A 21966-nucleotide genomic window follows, 5' to 3' on the forward strand; every position below is an offset into this window, starting at 1 on the left:
TATTTACAAATATCAATAACGTATCAATATATACTAGTGATATCAACTATCAATAAACATTAAAGCCCAATGCAGTAATATGAAAGAAAATGTGGACACATCACTCGCACCTCTCTCTCAACTTCTCAATGTTTAGTCTAAGATATTTACTCTTTATCATCGTCTTTATGGATTAAAATTGATGTATACGAAATTAACTCTGGTGAACAGTGTTGACATTTTATCGTTTTAATTTATTCATTTTTCTTTCACTAAATTGCATCACATGTATATAGGAAACCACTATCACTAACACTTCTCTGCACAATCAGATATCTGCAAGAGCCCAATGCAGAATGGAAGAGGAATTGCAGACACATCACTCACAGAGGAGGCTGAGACAGAACGTGATCAGAGCTCTTGGCTTCTCTCTCTCCTCCTCCTGGGAAAAGGACTCTTGCACAACCACACTTCGCAGCTCTCAGATACATCCTCAGCTCTCAGATACATCTCCAGCTCACAGATACTCAAGATTCAGGGGCTGCGCAGGTTAAAGATGTATACAGATAACTGCCTGAGGTCAATTGTGCACAGCAATGGATTACTGTATAAACAGTAGTATGTGATTTAAGGTTTTTGGGTGATTTAGATAATTGTTCATGGACTCATGTCACTGTGTCTGTTCATACATTTTATAACTTCTCTCATACAGCTCCTGGTGTTGCAAATAAATCGAACCCTCCGTGATGCCACACCAAACTGTGTTGTGGTCTTTTAACACCACTAAAACACCAAAGCTAGCATGTATCAGTGTGATGTCTGTGTGTAGATCTGTAAATACAAACTCTTCTGCTGAGCCTCTGTATGAAGCCTCTGTTCATCCAGGTCAGCTCTGAGATATTTGAGATGTTTGTGTTGTATTGAGAAGGTGCAGATCTTCTCCTCTGATCATCTCTGTTTATGCTTCTCTGTGCTCAGGAATGGCCTCACCCAGCAGTGTCCTGTCTGAAGAGCAGTTCCAGTGCTCTATCTGTCTGGACACATTCACCAGCCCCGTGTCCACTCCATGTGGACACAGCTTCTGTCTGGCCTGTATTAGAGGATACTGGGACAGCAGTGATGTGTGTCAGTGTCCAATGTGTAAGAAGACATTTCCTATAAGACCTGATCTCCGTGTGAACAGAAGTCTGGCAGAAATCACTGAGCAGTTCAAGAGGACCAGAGTCAGCAGTGATGAAGGACTTTGTGCTGAACCTGGAGAAGTGTCCTGTGATTCCTGCACTGGGAGAAAACTCAAGGCTGTGAAATCCTGTCTGATGTGTCAGATGTCATACTGTTCAGCTCACATCCAGCCTCACTATGACCTTGTTAAACTGAAGAAGCACAGACTGATTGAGCCTGTGGAGAGCCTTGAGGACAGGCTGTGTGAGAAGCATGAGAGACTCCTGGAGCTGTTCTGCAGGACTGACCAGACCTGTGTTTGTGTGCTGTGTACTGAGAATGACCACAGGACACACAGCACTGTCCCTTTAGAGCAGGAATGCAGAGAGAAAAAGGTGGGTTTAGGACTGAATATTTTATATAAAACTTTCACAAAGTAGATTTATCACTAGGTTATTGATCATGAGCTGGGATATTACTTCACGAACTGATATTCCTATAGCAAAGCTTCAGTTGTGGTTTTATTTGAATTTCAGTCCAGTGTTTGAGTACCAACAGTAGTGAATTCAGTGTCTCTGTTTCCCTGTTTGTCCACAGACTCAGCTGAGGAAGACTGTGGCAGAGGTACAACAGATGATCCAGGACAGACTGAAGAAGGTAGAAGAGATCAAACAGGCAGTGGAGCTCAGCAAAGTGAGTCCTGTCAATCCTTCTGAGGGGGTACTGCAGGGCTCAGTGCTGGGGTCACTGCTCTCTCCTCCACAGAGAGAGGACACTTAGGAAGACTGGGAAGATAAAAAGAATGAGGAAGATAAAACTGAGTCCAGGTAAAGGAAAAGATACGCTGTGTATCACCCAAGTGTGAGAAGATTACAGTGGTGTGTGGAGTGTATCCCTTCCAAGATGTAAAGTATTTTTGTAATGAGATGATTTATTTACTGTACATGCAATTAATTTATTAGCTGTCTCATTTCAGTGTTACTTTACTCCTTCCTGTTACCTCATGAAGTCTCCTGGTGTCTCCTCACAGCTGTGCACAGAGAGAGATTAAGGACAGTTTACAGTTCTTCACTGCTCTCCAGGTCTCCATTGACAGAAGCTTGGCTGAGCTCATTGAGCTGATAGAGGAGAAGCAGAGAGCAGCAGAGAGGAGGGCTGAAGGGATCATTAAAGAGCTGGAGCAGGAAATCACTGAGCTAAAGAGGAGAAACACTGAGCTGGAGTAGCTCTACCACACTGAGGACCACATCCACTTCCTAAAGGTCAGCACACACTGTAAAGAGCAGATACAGTATCTGCAGAGAGCAGAGAGAGCTCACTGTGTGACTCTTAGTGATCTATACTGGGCTCTAGGTTTCAGACTCACAGGTGACTTATTGCCTTAGAAGGCTGTGACCCCCCATGACTCTGAGTCTCTCCTGCTGTAGAGTTTCCCTCCCTGTGCTCCCCTCCACACCCCAAGGACTGGTCTGACATCACTGTTCACCCTGATCTCTGTCTGGGGGCTGTGAGGAGGGCTGTGTGTCAGCTGGAGGACAGACTCAGAGAGGAAGTGGAGAAAGTGCCTGGAGTCAGTGAGTATTACTGAACACAGCTTGTCTATGAGGTTTAAAACACCTGTATCAGTAAATATCAGTAAATCAATCTACTATGAAGAATCAGGTGTGTCTCTTCTTCTCCATCTGTGTTGAGATCAGGTGTGTGAACAGGTGTGTCTCACTGCTGTCTGTGTTGAGATCAGGTGTGCAGCAGGGTGATCTTGTGTGTCAGGGGTGTGTTCAGCTGGAGAAAGTGCTGTGTGATGCTGCTCCTCCCACAGTGGAGTTTGAACTGCTCTCTGTCCCTGAGCCTCAGCTCTGCCTCAGTGCTTCACAGTCAGAAGCTCTGGAACAGAGAAAGGGCTCAGACTCCTGTGAGGAGGCTGCTCAGTCACTCCTGTCCTTGTCTTTGTACTGGAGACAGTGGGAGGTGTGGAGCTGGACTGTGTGATAACAAGCTGGATGAGCTGTCAGTGTCTCTTACAGACCCACAGCTCCACTGGCCAGACAACACACTCCTGTGTGTTACTGTCCTGCCTGAGAGATCAGCACAGCACTACAGCACACAACACTGCACAACTGGAGACCAGACTCCAGCAGGAATGTGCTCTCAGCTCTCTAACATCTTTCTCTCTGTTTGCAGAGTTTGAGGGGCTTCGCAAACATGCAGGTGAGTCTGTTGTCACTGACAGGAACTTGTCATTTACAAAGGTCACAGCAGGGTCACAGGGGTCAATACAGGCTCTTACTCTAACAGGGGGACATGTTGTAACTCCTGCTTTATACACAGCTGATGTGTTTAATGTTGTGGGAAAAATGTCCCACAGATGGGCTTTGTGCTTATCAGGATTGATAAGGAACTGGACCCCAACACTGTGGCACACTGTGGGGACACCAACACTGACCCATATCTTGGGGTCCCCAATACACAGATTGAAGACCCTATCACTGTGTCAGGACTCCATCATTGTGAAACAGAGGATTGTAATCCTGTTAAACCTGTAAACTAGAATCTACACTGACAACTAGGAGCCTGCAGACACACAAGACACTGAACACAACAGTCTGAGACAGGAGCTCGAAATTCACTACCTGTGAGAGACTAAGAGGAGAGGAAGGACTTGTTAAGGGAGGAAGAGGGTGAAAGGAGAGCAGAGAAGAGGGAGAGAGACAGGATGTCTGTCCCTCTGCTCCTCCAGATAGAGGTGTTACAGTGAAGCAGCCGGTCCCACTGAAGGACACCCACTGCTCTCCAGTCCACACTGGACACAGGCACACAGGCTCAGGTACTGGAGGATCAGCTCTGAAACAGACACCTTTACACAGAGAGCTCTCCAGTCCACACTGGACACAGGCACACAGGCTCAGGTACTGGAGGATCAGCTCTGAAACAGACACCTTTACACAGAGAGCTTTTCAGAACTGTGTTTTGTAACTAGATACAGTACATCAGCAGAAAGCAATTGAACCTTTTTCTCGTGTTTAGAGAAGTAAGAATGTAATTTATCGGTTCTCCAGCGAAATGCAAGCACGAAAGCAACAATTCTCTAAAATAAATGAACATTTCACCTGTCTAAATAAGCGCGTTCATGTTACTGTTTTACTGTGAAAACTCACGAGTCCCTGAGCCCTAAACTCCCCGCAGTCGCTCTTCTGTGACGCAGCGCAGGTGCGACTTCAGGGGCGCCTTCACCCACAAGAGTAAATGGTCTAATACTGCTCCCTCTATTCATGCTTTTAAGGTGGAATTCCTTTTTATTTCAATTCTATTCGAAATTTAAGGAATCAAAAGGCAAGACATACAATGGAATAATGTAAAAAGTTTAATTTTTAGCTTTTTGTAATTCCTCTTGCTGTGAAGTGCGTCTGTTTTCGTATCTTTTTTAATATTTTGTCTCCTTTTTTGTATTTCTGATGTTTAAATCACAACTTAATATAATAAAAGAGCTCAGGGTCCAAACGCTTCCTGTCGGTGCTTCTTTCCCAGTGGCTGAGTGCATGTCTGACGATAATTCACTTTAAAAGAATATTTCCTTCTCCGCCCGCAGTTTGATGACGTTGAATTTCATCGCGTCTGTCCCTGCACAGACGTAGCGACATATTGTGATCGTTCAGGTGGAGCTGCTCGGCTCAAAACAGGCGACGTACAGCAAGGAAAGGTAGGCAATATCGCTGTCGTTTTATTCAAAGCTTTGTACTTTTGTACGAAATACTGTAGCGCCCACATGGGGGCTGTGGCCATGCGCACGCAAGGCAGGCTGGGAACGCTGGCTGAGGGGCGGGACTCAGGGACGGAGACGCCCTCTTCCCTCTTGTGTGTCTGTGCAGGTGCGGTGCAGTGCTGTGTCTCCCCTGTCCCCGTGTGTGGAACCCCCCTCAGCGTCTTTAATAAACGTCCTGCCAACCCGTGCCAGAGCCTCCAGACTGTTTCTTTCCGTCGGCGAACCCCGTGAGCGTTACATGTAAATACTGTACGTCAGATAAGTGGGATTCTCATCGCCTCCTCCTGAAGCCAGACCGTGGACGACAGAGCAAACAAATGGAAAGCAGCCTCCTGGCAGCTGGCACATCGAAGGACCGGGACAGCAGTCTCTCACTGACTGGAGAGCAAGGTAGGACTGCGATAGCTGAGGGGGTACAGCAGCCTGATGAAGCAGAGAGGCCGAAACTGGGGAGCTCTTCAGATCGTTCACGACCGAGGTTCAGACTGAACACGCAGTGGAGGAGACAGTAACCGAAGCAGGGTAAGAGGAAGATTGGGCTCTGCCACAGCAGAACTGAATCGCCAGGCCTTACCGAGAGGGCAGGAGGGCTCTGAAGACGGGGCTCTCGAGTGACAGTAGAAGCCGAGCAATGTAGCTTGCGGTTGGGCATTATTCCAGTCAAACTTCATCGGAAGCCTTTAAAGGCAAAGTGTGCTCCTAGACCTATCACCTGAAGAAGTGAAGGACTATCAGTCTTGGTCGCTTTTGACTCGCGGTTTGGAGGTGCAGAGCCTGCGCTGGTGCTCCAGGAGGAACTCAAACTCCAGGATCACCAGGGGAGAGACAAGGGGTTTAAGCAGGTGAACTCAATCACCTCTTCCGCAGAGCTGAGGCGATCTCCATTAGCTCTTCCACAGAGTGTATCCTCATATTCCCAGAGAAGTGCAGGCAATCTCCGTTACCTCTTCCACAGAGTGTATCCTCATATTCCCAGAGAAGTGCAGGCAATCTCCGTTACCTCTTCCACAGAGCGTATCCTCATATTCCCAGAGAAGTGCAGGCAATCTCCGTTACCTCTTCCACAGAGCGTATCCTCATATTCCCAGAGAAGTGCAGGCAATCTCCGTTACCTCTTCCACAGAGTGTATCCTCATATTCCCAGAGAAGTGCAGGCGATCTCCGTTACCTCTTCCACAGAGTGTATCCTCATATTCCCAGAGAAGTGCAGGCAATCTCCGTTACCTCTTCCACAGAGTGTATCCTCATATTCCCAGAGAAGTGCAGGCAATCTCCGTTACCTCTTCCACAGAGTGTATCCTCATATTCCCAGAGAAGTGCAGGCAATCTCCGTTACCTCTTCCACAGAGTGTATCCTCATATTCCCAGAGAAGTGCAGGCAATCTCCGTTACCTCTTCCACAGAGTGTATCCTCATATTCCCAGAGAAGTGCAGGCAATCTCCGTTACCTCTTCCACAGAGCGTATCCTCATATTCCCAGAGAAGTGCAGGCAATCTCCGTTACCTCTTCCACAGAGCGTATCCTCATATTCCCAGAGAAGTGCAGGCAATCTCCGTTACCTCTTCCACAGAGTGTATCCTCATATTCCCAGAGAAGTGCAGGCAATCTCCGTTACCTCTTCCACAGAGTGTATCCTCATATTCCCAGAGAAGTGCAGGCAATGTCCATTAGCTCTTCCACAGAGTGTATCCTCATATTCCCAGAGAAGTGCAGGCAATCTCCGTTACCTCTTCCACAGAGTGTATCCTCATATTCCCAGAGAAGTGCAGGCAATCTCCGTTACCTCTTCCACAGAGCGTATCCTCATATTCCCAGAGAAGTGCAGGCAATCTCCGTTACCTCTTCCACAGAGTGTATCCTCATATTCCCAGAGAAGTGCAGGCAATCTCCGTTACCTCTTCCACAGAGTGTATCCTCATATTCCCAGAGAAGTGCAGGCAATCTCCGTTACCTCTTCCACAGAGTGTATCCTCATATTCCCAGAGAAGTGCAGGCAATCTCCGTTACCTTTTCCACATAGCTTATCCTTATATTCCCAGAGAAGCGCAGGAAAAGTTAGCGACCCATCGGTTCATTTACAGCCTGACTCCCGACCGATGGGCCGCCCCAGTTGTGTCTAGAAGCAGCGCTCCAGAATGCGTGCGAAGTAGAGGGGGTATTTAGTGACACAGCTCTATCACCAGGGGCCAGTCAGCCCTCCTCTCACCAGTACAAACTCCCATGAGGCCCTGACATGGAGGCTTCAGCTGCCGCCCCGTCAGAACAAGGAAGTGGCCGGGGGTCCATGCTGACTGTAGGCGCACCATGGACTCTCCACCCAGTCTCTCCTGGACCACCAACCCAGCTCTGTGTGCACAACATCCTCACTGCTCCTGAAACCCAGCTGTGTTATCATCCATCTGTCGGTACAGGGGAGGCTGTGACAGGCCTTGCTGGACAGGGGCTCCACCGCCACCATCGTACACCTGGATTCCTTCCTGGATCTCCTTCCTGCAGGCAGACAGCTACAGCCCGCAGGCCTCTTCCAGAGACATTTTCATTGTCGATAACGATGTGGGCGTCGTTAAAAGCATTGTGAAAGTACTCCAAAATGTGTTTCAGTTGTACAGACAGAACATAATTTCTTGCTGTAAAAAAACATCCCCAGGCATACTTTGTTGCTATAAATATGTTCCTAAAAAGGAATAAAAAAGCCATTTGATTCAAATACAGTAGCTTTGGCAAAATCTATGGATACATTGCCCTTGAGCTGTGAAGCTTTTAGATTGTGTTATTAATTAGTACTACAGGTCCTTTATGCAGAACTCTCAACTGTAGGTGCCTTATTGAAAAAAATCATTTAAAAAAATGTTAAAAGGTTTCACAACCAAAAGCAAGGCTTGGAAAGGTCAGAGGACCTGCTTAGTGTGTAAAACACTTACTTGCAGCATTGAAGAAAAATACAAGATGTGAAGGAGGGGTTAACTAAGTCCTTTCTGCATGAGGACTGCACTTCTAAGATACAGGCTGGAAAGGGGGTAAGTATTCCAGATGCCAGCTAGGAAACCCCCCAGGGAAGGTAATCTAACTGATCATTTGGCCAGAGTCTGTAAACTGTCCGAACACCGTGACCTCCCCCCATTACCATAGTAATGAGCTACGTCAGAAGTAGCAGGAAAGGGCTATATAAACTAAAAGTTTGTACCGGCACTTTGAACAATACTTCGGTTTTGCTGTTCCTTGCGGGAACAAGACTATGGTTTTATTGTTGCTGCGGTGTGTCTGACTGGCAGAGGAGGGAAAGGACAGAGGGAATAAAGAGCTCAGGGAGGGAAAGGCTGGACCTGGAGCTGGACTCTCTCTCCTGCAGCTTCAGCTCTGACACTGCAGGCTCCTTCACTACGATAGAGAGCAGAGCTGCTGTGCTGAGGACTGGGACAGGTCTGGACAGCAGGCAGCCTGTTCCTCTGTGCTGGAGGAGTGTGCTGAGGATTTAGGGATGGGAGGAACTGTTGAAGAAAAACTGTAAGTGCTGCTCAAACAGGAAATTGTGTTTGGCGGGAGAATTAACTTTCAGTTTTGTTTCTGATTCAGACTTCAGTTTCCTGAGTGATGTTCTCCCACGTTGAAGCTCCCAGTGACTCTCCCAGTCAGTCCAGTCTGGGGTTTCCTGTACTGCAGAATTCTAGTGTCAGTGCAGGTGTGTCTGTGTACCAGTATCTCCGGGTGAGTTTCTGTTGTTTTTCTGCTCTTGTCTGTAGTTTGTGTGTATCGACTGTGTGAGTAAATGCTGGTATATAATTGTGAGGAAGGGCTGTGTTATTGCTCTGGTCACATGGCCTGTGTGGCCCTGCTTTGTGTAACGTGGTGGTGTATTTGTTGAAAATGTTTATATATGTGCTTTGTGTTTAATGTGTTACCTGTTGTGGATCCACAGACTTGTCTGGTCTTATTATGCTGTGTTAGGTTCAGAACTGCAGCCTCACCCTGTTAAATAAGGTTCACCTGGGGGCTCAGAGTATTTACCCTGGTATAGAGGGGAAAAAGTGAGTGATTTGTTGGTTCTGTTGTAATTGTTGGTGTGTTACTGGTGTAGTTACCCTCCCGTATTCCTTTTTTTAACCAGCAAAATCGAACTAGTTAATCGTTATATTTTGATGTCCTGTATTTTTCTATGACCTGACTGGTCATCCTTTCTGGTGGTCAGGTCACAATAATATTTACTGTGCTATCAGGTTTTCATTTTATGTGCTAAAATGTGACTGATTCTTCGCCTTTCACACTGTGTTTATTTGTATTTATACTTTTAATACAGTAATTTCAAATGTGTTACTGTGATTTTCCTTGTGTGTATTGGTATCATGACAGAAATCAAAGTTAATAATAATTAATAATTGCTTACACTTATATAGCGCTTTTCTGGACACGCCACTCAAAGCACTTTACAGGTAATGGGGACTCCCCTCCACCACCACCAATGTGCAGCCCCACCTGGATGATGCGACGGCAGCCATAGTGCACCAGAACGCTCACCACACATCAGCTATCATTGGGGAGGAGAGCAGAGTAATGTAGCCAATTCTTAGATGGGGATTATCAGGAGGCCATGATTGGTAAGGGCCAATGGGAAATTTGGCCAGGATGCCGGGGTTACACCCCTACTTTTTTCGAGAAACGCCCTGGGATTTTTAATGACCACAGAGAGTCAGGACCTCGGTTTTACGTCTCATCCGGAGGACGGCGCCTGTTTACAGTATAGTGTCCCCGTCACTATACTGGGGCATTAGGACCCACACAGACCACAGGGTGAGCGCTCCCTGCTGGTCCCACTAACACTTCTTCCAGCAGCAACCTTGGTTTTTCCCAGGTCTCCCATCCAGGTACTGACCAGGCTCACACCTGCTTAGCTTCAGTGGGCTGATAGTTGTGAGTTACAGGGTGACATGGCTGCTGGCTACAAAGTTAGTGTGTATCAGTGTGATGTTGTGTGTATATCTGACTGTGTTTTGCTGCAGATACAAACTCGTCTATTGAGTCTCTGTATGAAGCCTCTGTCCCTCCAGATCAGCTCTGTGCTATTTGTATTGTATAGGTAAGGGCTGATCTTCTCCTCTGATCATCTCTGTTTATGCTTCTCTGTGCTCAGGAATGGCCTCATCCAGCAGTGTCCTGTCTGAAGAGCAGTTCCAGTGCTCTATCTGTCTGGACACATTCACCAGCCCTGTGTCCACTCCATGTGGACACAGCTTCTGCCTGGCCTGTATTAGAGGATACTGGGACAGCAGTGATGTGTGTCAGTGTCCAGTGTGTAAGAACACATTTCCTATAAGACCTGATCTCAGTGTGAACAGAAGCCTGGCAGAAATCACTGAGCAGTTCAAGAGGACCAGAGTCAGCAGTGATGAAGGACTTTGTGCTAAACCTGGAGAAGTGTCCTGTGATTCCTGCACTGGGAGAAAACTCAAGGCTGTGAAATCCTGTCTGGTCTGTCTGGCCTCTTACTGTGAGACTCACATCCAGCCTCACTATCAAGGAGCTGCTTTCAGGAGACACAGACTGATTGAGCCTGTGGAGAGCCTTGAGGACAGGCTGTGTCAGAAGCATGAGAGACTCCTGGAGCTGTTCTGCAGGACTGACCAGACCTGTATTTGTCAGTTCTGCTCTGAGTCAGACCACAGGACACACAGCACTGTCCCTTTAGAGCAGGAATGCGGAGTGAAAAAGGTGGGTCTTAGGACTATATATGTAATTTATATTTTTGTACGGTAAATTTATCACTAGGTTATTGATCTGGAGGTGTGATATTACTTCATAAACTGACATTACTTATCAAAGCTTTAGCATATACTGTACCTGGTAATCAACAACACCATCTTCAGAAGAGTCTCCTCCCACAGGAACAGATATGTGCAGTAGTCTGGACAGGGACAAACTTTATGAACTTTAACAAATAGTTTCAGATGTGGTTTTACCTGAAGTTCAGTGTGGGAGTCTGTGATCCAGTTCAGTGTCAGTGTGAGAGTCTGTTGTCCAGCCCAGTGTTTGTGCACCAGCAGCAGTGACTTCACTGTTTCTTTTCCCCTGTTTGTCCACAGACTCAGCTGAGGAAGACTGAGGCAGAGGTACAACAGATGATCCAGGACAGACTGAAGAAGGTGGAGGAGATCAAACAGGCAGTGGAGCTCAGCAAAGTGAGTCCTGTCAATCCTTCTGAGTGGGGTACTGCAGGGCTCAGTGCTGGGGTCACTGCTCTCTCCTCCAGGGGACACTTAGAATGACTGAGGAAGGCTAGTCATGGGCCAGGCTAATCAGAATAAACACCGCCAACAATCTAACACATCTCCCGGCAATAATAATCTAGCTCCTGTCAATTCCTGCAAGTGATGGCATCCGGTTTAATTATCCTGCTCCCCAATCACTACCACACCTGAGAATCCCACAATACTTCAGGGCTCCCTACCTGCTTCACAGCGCTCAGTATTGAGTCAACGAGTGGAGCTCCTTCTCTCTCTTTCTGTCTCTCTCTCTGTCTCTTGTGTCTCCTTGCCGCTCAGTGCTTCTTGTTCTCCTGGCTATCGACCGTTCGGATTCGTCCTGAGGCTTTACAACTTATTGACCCCGCATCTCGGATTCATAGGGTCCAATATCTTTACATTCCCTGGTGTTGAAAAGCCAAAGTCTTAGTACAGTTAACACACACAGAGAGAGAACAGAGAGGAAGATCATGAAAATCCTCCTAATTATCATTATAGTTATCCAGTTAACAGACATGATATTGACTGTATCCCCCAGGTGTGGAGTGACTGATACAGTGTTTCCCTTCCTAGTTGTAAAGCTTTTATTATAAGAGCAATATTTTATTAACTATCACATTTAAATAATATTGCACCCATTCCTGTTACCTCATTAAGTCTGCTGGTGTCTCCTCAGAGCTGTGAACAGAGAGAGATGGAGGACAGTTTACAGGTCTTCACTGCTCTCCAGTGCTGCATTGCTCTCCAGTGCTGCATTGAGAGAAGTCAGGCTGAGTTCATCGAGCTGATTGAGGAGAAGCAGAGAGCAGCAGAGAGGAGGGCTGAAGGGATCATTCACGAGCTGGAGCAGGAAATCACTGAGCTAAAGAGGGGAAACACTGAACTGGAACAGCTCTCCCACACTGAGGACCACATCCACTTCCTAAAGGTCAGCACACACTGTAGAGAGCAGATACAGTATCTACAGAGAGAAGAGAGTCCTACAGGTCAGCACACACTGTAGAGAGCAGATACAGTATCTACAGAGAGAAGAGAGTCCTACAGGTCAGCACACACTGTAGAGAGCAGATACAGTATCTACAGAGAGAAGAGAGTCCTACAGGTCGGCACACACTGTAGAAAGCAGATACAGTATCCACAGAGAGCAGAGAGTACTACAGGTCAGCACACACTGTAGAGAGCAGATACAGTGTCTACAGAGAGAAGAGAGTCCTACAGGTCAGAACACACTGTAGAGAGCAGATACAGTATCTACAGAGAGAAGAGAGTCCTACAGGTCAGCACACACTGTAGAGAGCAGATACAGTATCTACAGAGAGAAGAGAGTCCTACAGGTCAGCACCCACTGTAGAGAGCAGATACAGTATCTACAGAGAGCAGAGAGAGCTCACTGTGTGACTCATAGTGATCTATACTGGGCTCTAGGTTTCAGACTCACAGGTGACTTATTGCCTTAGAAGACTGTGACCCCCCATGACTCTGAGTCTCTTCTGCTGTAGAGTTTCCCCTCCCTGTGCTCCCCTCCACACCCCAAGGACTGGTCTGACATCACTGTTCACCCTGATCTCTGTCTGGGGGCTCTGAGCAAGGCTGTGTGTCAGCTGGAGGACAGACTCATTGAAGAAATGGAGAAAGTACCTGGAGTCAGTGAGTATTACTGTGTGAACACAGCTTGTTTCTGAGGTTCTAAACATCTGTCAATGTCAGTAATCAGGTGTGTCTATTCTTCTTTGTGTTATGAAAAACTGTCTCCATAGCTGTCTGTGTGGAGATCAGATGTGTGAACAGTGTGTCTTCACTGCTGTGTGTGTTGAGATCAGGTGTGTGAACAGGCGTGTCTCACTGCTGTCTGTGTTGAGATCAGGTGTGTGAACAGGTGTGTCTCACTGCTGTCTGTGTTGAGATCTAGTGTGCAGGAGGGTGATCTTGTGTGTCAGGGGTGTGTTCAGCTGGAGAAAGTGCTGTGTGATGCTGCTCCTCCCACAGTGGAGTTTGAACTGCTCTCTGTCCCTGAGCCTCAGCTCTGCCTCAGTGCTTCACAGTCAGAAGCTCTGGAACAGAGAAAGGGCTCAGACTCCTGTGAGGAGGCTGCTCAGTCACTCCTGTCCTTGTCTTTGTACTGGTGGCAGTGGGAGGTGTGGAGCTGGACTGTGTGATAACAAGCTGGATGAGCTGTCAGTGTCTCTTACAGACCCACAGCTCCATTTGCCAGACAACACACTCCAGTGTGTTACTGTCCTGCTTGAGAGATCAACACAGCACTACAACACACAACACTGCACACCTGGAGACCAGACTCCAGCAGGAATGTGCTCTCAGCTCTCTAACATCTTTCTCTCTGTTTGCAGAGTTTGAGAAGCTTCACAAACATGCAGGTGAGTCTGTTGTCACTGACAGGAACGTGTCATTTACAAAGGTCACAGCAGGGTCACAGGGGTCAATACAGGCTCTTACTCTAACAGGGGGACATGTTGTAACTCCTGCTTTATACACAGCTGATGTGTTTAACATTGTGAGCAAAGTTCCTCAGATGGGCTTTGTGCTTATCAGGGAGAACATGACGCGCCACACTATACCCTGAGGAACCCCAATACTGTGTCACTCCATAGCGACCACATGCGTGGCTCCCTAATTTAGCTCATGCTGAAAAGCTTTAGTCTGAGTGAATGGGAACATTTGATTGAAGCATTAGAGAGGTCTGGATTTAACGAAGAGTTAAGTGTTTGAGAACTGTACACTCAAACCCCACAGATAGAATACAGGTAAATGTCAACCTCACAGGCAGCAGAGCTTTAGAAAGGGGGACACGTCAGGGATCCCCACTAACCCCCATCCTGTTCACTTTCTATATCGTACCCATTGCCCGAACAATTAGGCAGGACAAGGGCATAAAGGGAACAATAATAAAATATATATGATTATATCTAGTAGAATATAAGAGAAGAAGCTGCGCTGGAGAGGCTGGCGCAGGGGCAGCACAGCCACTCTTCAGCAGGGAGATCTGCAGGCTCCTGTGTGACTGTGGACTGTGGCTCTGTGCCTGTAGTGGGGAATCGATCAGCCTTCCTAATATGGGCAGAGGAATAAATTTCCATATGTGGTATGATGTTTTGGAGATGTACCACCACTTAAGGCTCAAGTCCTTGCGGCATCACATTGGATGGGTGTAGAATATCAGAAGGAATCAGGGGCAGAGCCAGTCTCATAATAAATAATCTGCTGATTAAAACCTCGTGTACAATATTGTGACAGTATGGAAGATCAGTGAAAGTTCAGGGCTTTGGTCACAAAATGAAAAACTATATCTGCTTGTTTCTGGGCTGCTGTCAGCCCCTCGGTTTCTTCAGAAAACAGCTTGCTGTCTGGTCCTCTCTGTTCCTCTTACTCTGAGGTCCTCTCTGTTCCTCTCTGGTTTCCTGCACAGTCTCTCACACTCCCAGCTACCTCACACTCCGGCTGTTTCAATAGGAAGAAGCTCAGCTGTCAGGTATCAGGACCACAAGGACCCACAGCTGACTCCTCTCAGGCAGAGATTAGAGCCGAGTGTCTCTCAGAAACACCTTCTCCCCATTCCAGTCAGACCCCCCGACACAGAGTCTGAACATTTATAGTATCTTATGTGATAACATCAACTAGAACCTTAAATCAGCTACAGATTAATAGTAAAATACTGTAAATATAAAACAGACATAAGCAAAAATTATTACTGTAACTGGAAACACACACTCAGGACAACAGGAAGACAGAACATGTTCAGTTTTATTTCCTGCAGCTGTTTTAGAGACTGTCTCTCACCCTCCACCCTCTCTTCTCTAGGAGAGATCACTGCCCAGTAGACCTGTCTCCAGACCCACACACTTTACAACACTAGAGCCCTGCAGGGCAGAGCTACAGAGTGCAGGTTCTCACTGGCTCGTGTACAAGTGAAGTCATTCTCTTCACGGGGAACAAGGAGATGAGCCAAATATTCAGTCATGTTCCAGCTTCTCTGACCTTGTTCTCTCAATAATGTTTGATACCCAAGATCACTTGTTCCTGTCTGTCTTCTTACAGTTCTTCTTTATTCTTTCTCACAAGCCATTCATTTGTACCATATAGTAAATTTAGCCCTCTGACTGATCTACCTTCCTGAAACCTTTTACTCCCTCTTGTTAACCTCCTGGTAGCAGCTTAGGAAGGTTACCTATGACCCTTCAGCCATCTGCCCAGTTTCACTGCCAGTGTGAGATATATATATTCCCCTCCACCACAGGACCTGTCTGCCCCTCTATTCCTTTATCCCAGCTTCTCTCTTCCTTCCATCTCTTTGACTTTCTCTCCAGCTCCTGCAGGGCCTGTCCAGCCAGTGGAATTGCTCTGGACTGCGGCTTAGTCCACCTGTCCTGCTTCTCTGTGTGCAGTCAGCTCTGCTCTCTACCAGGGCTTCATGACAAGACACCCAACGAGCAGGGCTCTGACAACTCGTGGGCAGACTGTGGACTCTAGTGGCACTGGACAGATAATAAATCAGAGCTCCACTCGGACTTGAAGGTTCAGGATGGTGGCCTGGAGGTCCTCTAGAGTGAGTTTGTCTCAGAGATCAGAGGCCAGATTTCTTTATCAGTCCTCCTCTCACTCCTGCTGGGAGTCTGACTCTGTACTTCAGCTTATTTATACAGTATTGGCCACTGAGGCTACAAGGTACAGTAACTGCTGGAATCTCCAGGGTGAGCTATTACACCACCTGTAATGAAAGAATAGAGACAGGAGCTTCCAGCCTTCCTGGGGGAAAAAACAGAATATAGTTTTATTATACAGTTTCATGCAAAAGTTTGGGCGCCCCTGGCCAGATTACATGTTTTGTTGATTTTCTAAGAGAAACAAAGTTAACACAACCTCTCCAGCGAACAAACTTAAACTTGACATATTTCTGCAAATATTACACAGTTACTGTTTATTTGCTAAATTTAACAGATTGAAAAAAATAAACCATTAAATGTGGCACGTGCAAAAGTTTGGGCACCCTTCCAGTTGATCCACTAGTGTTATTGTTTTGTAAGGTTGACTCGTTAAATTGACTCGTTAGGCCTTAATCTAAGTCAGGTAATGACAATTTCAGAGCTTCAGAAATGATCTGACTCTTCGAACCTCTCAGGGTGTTGTGTTTACACTCAACAACCATGGCCTCCTCTAAGCAGCTGACCGAGGATCAGAAACTCAAGATACCTGTAACTGACTCTTACAAAGCAGGGGAAGGCTATAAAAAAATATCTAAACGCTTCCTGCTTGCAATTTCCACTCTCTGAAATGTCATTAAGAAATGGAAGTTTAGGGACACTGTTTAAGTCAAGACAAGATCTGGAAAACCAAGAAAAATCTCCAGTAGAACTGCTCTTAGACTGGTCAGGAATGCAAAGTGAAACCCCCATATCACTGCGAAGGACCTGCAGGGAGCTTTAGCTGTCACAGGAGTAGTGGTGCACTGATCTACTTTGCAGCGTTGCTTACACAGACATGATCTGCATGGAAGAGTCATCAGAAGGAAACCTCACCTGCCATCTCATCACAGGAGTCAACGTCTGAAGTATGCAACACAACACTTAGATAAGCCAGAGGGGTTTTGGAACCAAAAGCTGTGGTCTGATGAAGTAATAATTGAACCCTTTGGCTACAATCACCAAAGGCTCGTTTGGAGAAAAAAAGGAGAAGCTTTTGAAGAAAAGAACACCTTGCCAACTTGTCAAGCATGGGGGTGGATCTGTTATGCTTTGGGGTTGTGCGGCAGCCACTGGCACAGAAACTATTGTGCAGGTAGAGAGAAGAATGGATTCTACTAAGTATCAATAAATCCTGGAAGCTCATGTCCCACAGTCAGTGCAGAAACTGAAGCTGAGAAGAGGTTAGATATTACAACAAGACTATGATCCAAAACATACCTCAAAATCAACCATGAACTACTTCAAGAAAGGAAAGATTAAGGTTTTGGAATGGCCTTCACAGTCCCCAGACTTGAATGTTTTTGAAAAGCTGTGGGTAGATCTCAAACATGCAGTGCATGCACGACGACCTAAGAATATCTCTGAACTAGAAGCTTTCTGCAAGGAAGAGTGGGGAAAACTTCCTAAAGCAAGAATAGAAAGACTGTTAGCTGGCTACAAGAAGTGTTTGGAGGCTGTGATTTCTGCCAAAGGGGGTGTTACTAAGTACTGACTGATAGGGTGACCAAACGTTTGCACATCCCACATTTACTGTTTAAATGTTTTTTTTGTAAATTCAGCAAATAAATAGTAACCGTGCATTAAAATTTAAAGAAATATGTCATGTTTGTTCGCTGCAGAGGTTGTGTTAACTTCATTTCACTTAGAAAATCCACAAAACATGTAATTTGGCCAGGGCTGCCCAAACCTTTGCACACAACTGTAATTAGAATATAGTTAGCAGTATTTTAGTGTAGTGATGTGGGGGTTTTAATTTACTGGAACAATTGCAAAACTGAGACTGTTAACTGCAAGACTGTTAGGAATCAATAGAGCATCATCATTTGCAGTCAGATCCAGTCAAGAAGAGACTCGCTGGACTGTTTCTCTTCTGCTGTCGGGTGTCTTATCTGTCAGGGTGAGAGGAGGGTGTTGGGGTGAGAGGAGGGTGTTGGGGGTGTTTATGTGTCAGTAAGGAGTCTGTTTCCTGGGCTGGGGAATTAATCTGAGAGCTGTGTTCACTTCTGAGACAGGCTGCAGTGATCTGGGTTTAAGAACAGGCTCAGTGGTGTGTTTGACTCTGAATAGATCAGTCAGTTCAACATCAGTTCATTAATCACCATCATCAGTGAATGTTGGGGTACTTACCTGAGATTCTGGGGTGTCTTCACAAGTAGGAGGATTAAATGTAGCTTCTGTGTTTCCAGATCAGTGCAGTCTTTTTCTCACTCAGTGTGACACAGTGTCTGAGCTCTAAGAATGTGTAAGAATATAATAGTCCCTTAGAATAGCTGAGGGATATTTAAGTTGGAACTGTTCGGCTGTGGAGCCTTCTTCGGGTGTGAGAACGACAGGGCAGACAGCAAATATGACAAAACACAGGAGAACAAAAGCCGGGAGAGGGGAGGAGGTGGGAGCAGGGGGAGGCAGAGTGGGCACTCAGGTGGTGCGAAGTGAGAGAGGTGAAGTGAAGCCTTGCAAATCAGTAGAGAGGATTGGAAGGAAACAAGTCGGTCATTGAGAAAAGAGGGGAGGTGTGAACCAAGTCTCAGGATAATTTTTGTTTCTGATGTCTTTCTGCTATAGGAGTTCAGAAACCCTTCTTTGAGAACACAGACATGGAGATTAGAGTTGTCGTGGCCGTCAGAGGTGAAATGGGAAACAATGGGCTTGGAGAGATCTTTAATCTTCACAGCCCTGACGTGTTCTTTGAAGCGGTCTCGTTCTGGTTTCCCCAACGTAGATGGCTGGGTATTTTTTGCAGGAGACACAGTAAACGAGATTGCTGGAGGTACAGGATGCCATCTGGGTGATCCAGAATTGTCCTGAGGGGCCCTGATTGAGTGTGGTGTGAGATGTGTATTTGCAGGTGATGCAGCGAGCTCTGCTGCAGGGGAAGGTGCCTGGTGTGGGCAGTGGAGGGAGCTGTGGACAAGAAGGTTATGTACAGTAGATGAGGTGGTCGGCGATGTGAGATGATGGGGCGTTCAGATAAGAGGGCCCCAGTGGAGGGATCATCCTGTAGGCTAGGAAAGGTGATGGTCCTGGAGATAAAGAGTGTGTTGGGGTGGAAGGGAAGCACCAAAGGAATGCGGTTGTTAGGCCGGGGGCTCCTGATCGAGGTGATGGTCCGAGGGCTGTTTTTGGCTCGGATGAGGGCCCTGTCAAGGTATCCTCTGCTGATGAAAAAGGAGTGCAGCTCAGACATGTCAGAGTCAGCAGCCCATGGTCAGTGTAGGAGGGGTATTTACTGGGGCTGTAGGGCTCCTCTTCCTGGACAGGGGTAATATCTTTGGGCTCTTTCTCTTCAGCCCAGCTGGTGTTCATATGGTCCTGGTCAGTAAGTGACCAGTGGTGTGTTTAATTAAAGACTGTCACTGGTCTGTCAATATTTCACTGGTTAAGCAGGGTGAGTGTGGGGTGTTTACCTGTGATATCAGACTCCTCATTCCAGGACAGAGGTGATTAAATATAGAGTATCGGTGCTTCACACTGACAGACTCTCCTGTGGAACAAGTCAGTGATGGACACAGTGTCCTGTTCTACACAGAATAAGTGGGAAAGATCAGGGGAAGATGTTGTCTTGTCAGCTTCAGGGCCAGACTGCAGTGTCCATTCTTGTCCAGTAGAGGGCAACAGGAGCTCTTTGTCCAGAAACACAGTCCGGTGTCTTTTATAAATGTTTAAAACCTGGAAGTCTTAAAGACAATTGAACAGGATCAATAAAACAGTGATTCTGTGCCAAACTGAGGCTTGTGTGCTCCAAGAGAAGAAGACAGGATTCTGGACCTCTAGACCTGCTGTTCTGTGAAAATGATTTTGATGTGTCTTTAATGTCTATGTATTGATAGATAGATTGCACTTGTGCATATGACAATAAACTGAACTCTGAACTCTGACCCACACAGAAGGATTTATTGGTAGCAGTGGGGTCATTGATCCTAGCACATACATAGCATATAAATCACTCCTGCTGCTGATTGAATTGTGTTTCTGTCAGCATGTCCTTTTCAATTTTCCAAAGCCTTATCATTAATGGCCATAAATTAATAGGATGTCAATTCAATTATAATCACTTTACTTTTTTCCTGGGTGGGACAAACACATTTCACAAGTACATTTTGACTTTAATTATCATATAATGACAGGAGACTCTTGTGATGTTTCCTGTTTTATTCCCACAGTTGACGTGACTCTGGAACCTGATACAGCTCACTGTGATCTCTCCCTGTCTGAGGATGGGAAAAGAGTGAGATTGGGACAGAGGAAGAGTCTTCCTGACAATCCACACAGATTTAGTTACTGGGAATGTGTCTTGAGCAGGGAGGGCTTCATCGCAGGGAGACACTACTGGGAGGTGGAGGTGAATAACTGGTGGAGAATAGGAGTGAGCAGAGAGTCGGCAGAGAGGAAAGGAGACTTCAGCTTCTCTCCCCAGGAGGGTTACTGGTGTCTGGACTTTGGCTCTTCTGGTTTCTCTGCTCTCACTGACCCTGTGACCCCACTCCCCCTCAGTCTGCGGCCCAGGAGGCTGGGGGTGTGTGTGGATATTGAGGAGAGGAAGGTCTCCTTTTACACAGTGGAGTCCAGGACTCTCATCTACACCTTCACTGACATGGTCTTCAATCAGGGGGAGAAGATCTATCCCGTCTTCTGGACCCTGGATTTAGGTAAAAACCTTGTCCTGCTGCCTGCTGTCAGCTGTCGAGATTAACCATGACTCATGAACACAGGCTGACTCCTCCCTGCTCTCTGTCTCAGTATAATATTACCAGAGTGCCTGACTGGACTGAGAAATCAGTCTGCATCAGGAGCTGTGGGGTATTTAAACCTGTTCAGTCTCTCCTCTGCAGTCCAGCACTGCGTCACCAGTCCCTGTCCTGCCCAGCCACTAGCCAGCATTTCCCAGCCTTCCTTCTGCTCCCAGTCTGCCTGAATGCCCCTGTATCCTGACTGATCCTGTTCCCTCCCTGTCTGCACCCTGACCCACCTGGACTCTGCTTGGGGAAACAGTATTACCTGGATTAATTAGTCATCCATCACTCAGGAGATACTTTACTGAGAGGGTGGCTTTACATCAAGTAGACTCCCCAACACTCCCACATTGGGGTCACAGTGTCACAGGCAGCACAGCCCCCTACCAGAGCTCCAGCATCAACAGGAGGAGAGCTGTGACCTTCACTGCCTGAAGACACCTGGGAGTCTGGCTGAAGGCCTGTAATTTGAGAGTTAATCTTTTATGAGGAATTATATCAAAAGCCTCTTGAAAATCGATATATTGTACATACTGTACATACAGTATCATATATTCTGTGTATCCATTCCTGTTGTTTGTTTAAAGAATGCTGACAAGTCCTCTTCTTTAGTTTCAATAAAAACTTTCCATCAAGTAGAAGCCAGCATTCTGGGTCAATAACTCACCCAGTGTTGTCATTCATTCCTTCTGGGTCAATAACTCACCCAGCGTTGTCACTGACTCTTCTGTGTCAATAACTCATCCAGTGTTGTCATTCATTCCTTCTGGGTCAATAACTCACCCAGTGTTGTCACCCACTCTTCTGGGTCAATAACTCACCCAGTGTTGTCACCCACTCTTATGGGTGCTCACTATATTAGCAGTTCTTCCCCTATCTTGAGCTTCTAAAAGAGTTGTGTCAATAGTTTATGTATAATATATCCTCACGCTATGAATACAATATGATACCATCAGGTATTCATCTGAGTGCTTTTAGTAACCCAAAACACTTCTGTATCCTCTAAGCTGCTTCTGTTTAATAAAGACCTTTTTCCTTCTGCTCTGATCTGTCAGCTGATTGAATAAGTATTCAGACATGTGAGCTCAATATTTGTATCTTGGGCACCACTGGGCCACTCCAGGTCTCTGTCTTATTATGAAGCCCCTCCAGTGGAGCTCTGGCCTTGTGCTTTGGCTCAGTGTGCTGCTGAAGTGTGAGTTCAGCTCCAGCCTCAAGTCTTTAGGAGACAGAAACAGACTTCAGTCCCATATTTTTGTGTACTTTGCTCCGTCTGGTTTTCCTCCAATCCCACACATTCAGACCAACAGGTTCCAGTCTGGTCTGATCCCACAGCAGCCTTCTCCCCTGCCTGCAGGCTCAGGGAGCTGCTGGGCTGCAGGCTGCCTGCAGGGGCTGGATG

The 21966-nt window shown here is 46.6% G+C and overlaps 1 protein-coding gene and 1 pseudogene across 2 annotated transcripts; both read left to right on the forward strand.

The window, feature by feature from the left end:
* Positions 1-959: 959 nt before the first annotated feature.
* Positions 960-4969, forward strand: LOC148834102 (E3 ubiquitin/ISG15 ligase TRIM25-like; annotated as a pseudogene). Its single transcript, XR_016091069.1, has 5 exons — positions 960-1535; positions 1738-1842; positions 2181-2402; positions 2570-2714; positions 4727-4969. The product of XR_016091069.1 is annotated as an E3 ubiquitin/ISG15 ligase TRIM25-like (transcript).
* Positions 4970-10001: 5032 nt separating this feature from the next.
* Positions 10002-21569, forward strand: LOC148834103 (E3 ubiquitin-protein ligase TRIM39-like). Its single transcript, XM_088916572.1, has 6 exons — positions 10002-10604; positions 10976-11071; positions 11811-12062; positions 12634-12781; positions 13483-13509; positions 19995-21569. Exons 1-6 carry the CDS (start codon positions 10029-10031, stop codon positions 20522-20524), a joined length of 1629 nt encoding a protein of 542 aa, XP_088772698.1. The 5' UTR covers positions 10002-10028; the 3' UTR covers positions 20525-21569.
* The last annotated feature ends 397 nt before the right edge of the window (positions 21570-21966 follow it).

The sequence above is a fragment of the Atractosteus spatula genome, chromosome 5 (genome assembly GCF_055471065.1).
Source record: "Atractosteus spatula isolate fAtrSpa1 chromosome 5, fAtrSpa1.hap1, whole genome shotgun sequence".
NCBI lineage: Eukaryota > Metazoa > Chordata > Actinopteri > Semionotiformes > Lepisosteidae > Atractosteus > Atractosteus spatula.

Excerpts from the sequence above, each read along its gene's own strand:
- LOC148834103 (XM_088916572.1), top strand. The coding sequence starts at position 10,029 with ATGGCCTCATCCAGCAGTGTCCTGTCTGAAGAGCAGTTCCAGTGCTCT. Across the intron at positions 12,063-12,633 it reads ACCACATCCACTTCCTAAAG|AGTTTCCCCTCCCTGTGCTC; the intron begins GTCAGCACACAC and ends CTTCTGCTGTAG. Across the intron at positions 12,782-13,482 it reads GGAGAAAGTACCTGGAGTCA|AGTTTGAGAAGCTTCACAAA; the intron begins GTGAGTATTACT and ends CTCTGTTTGCAG.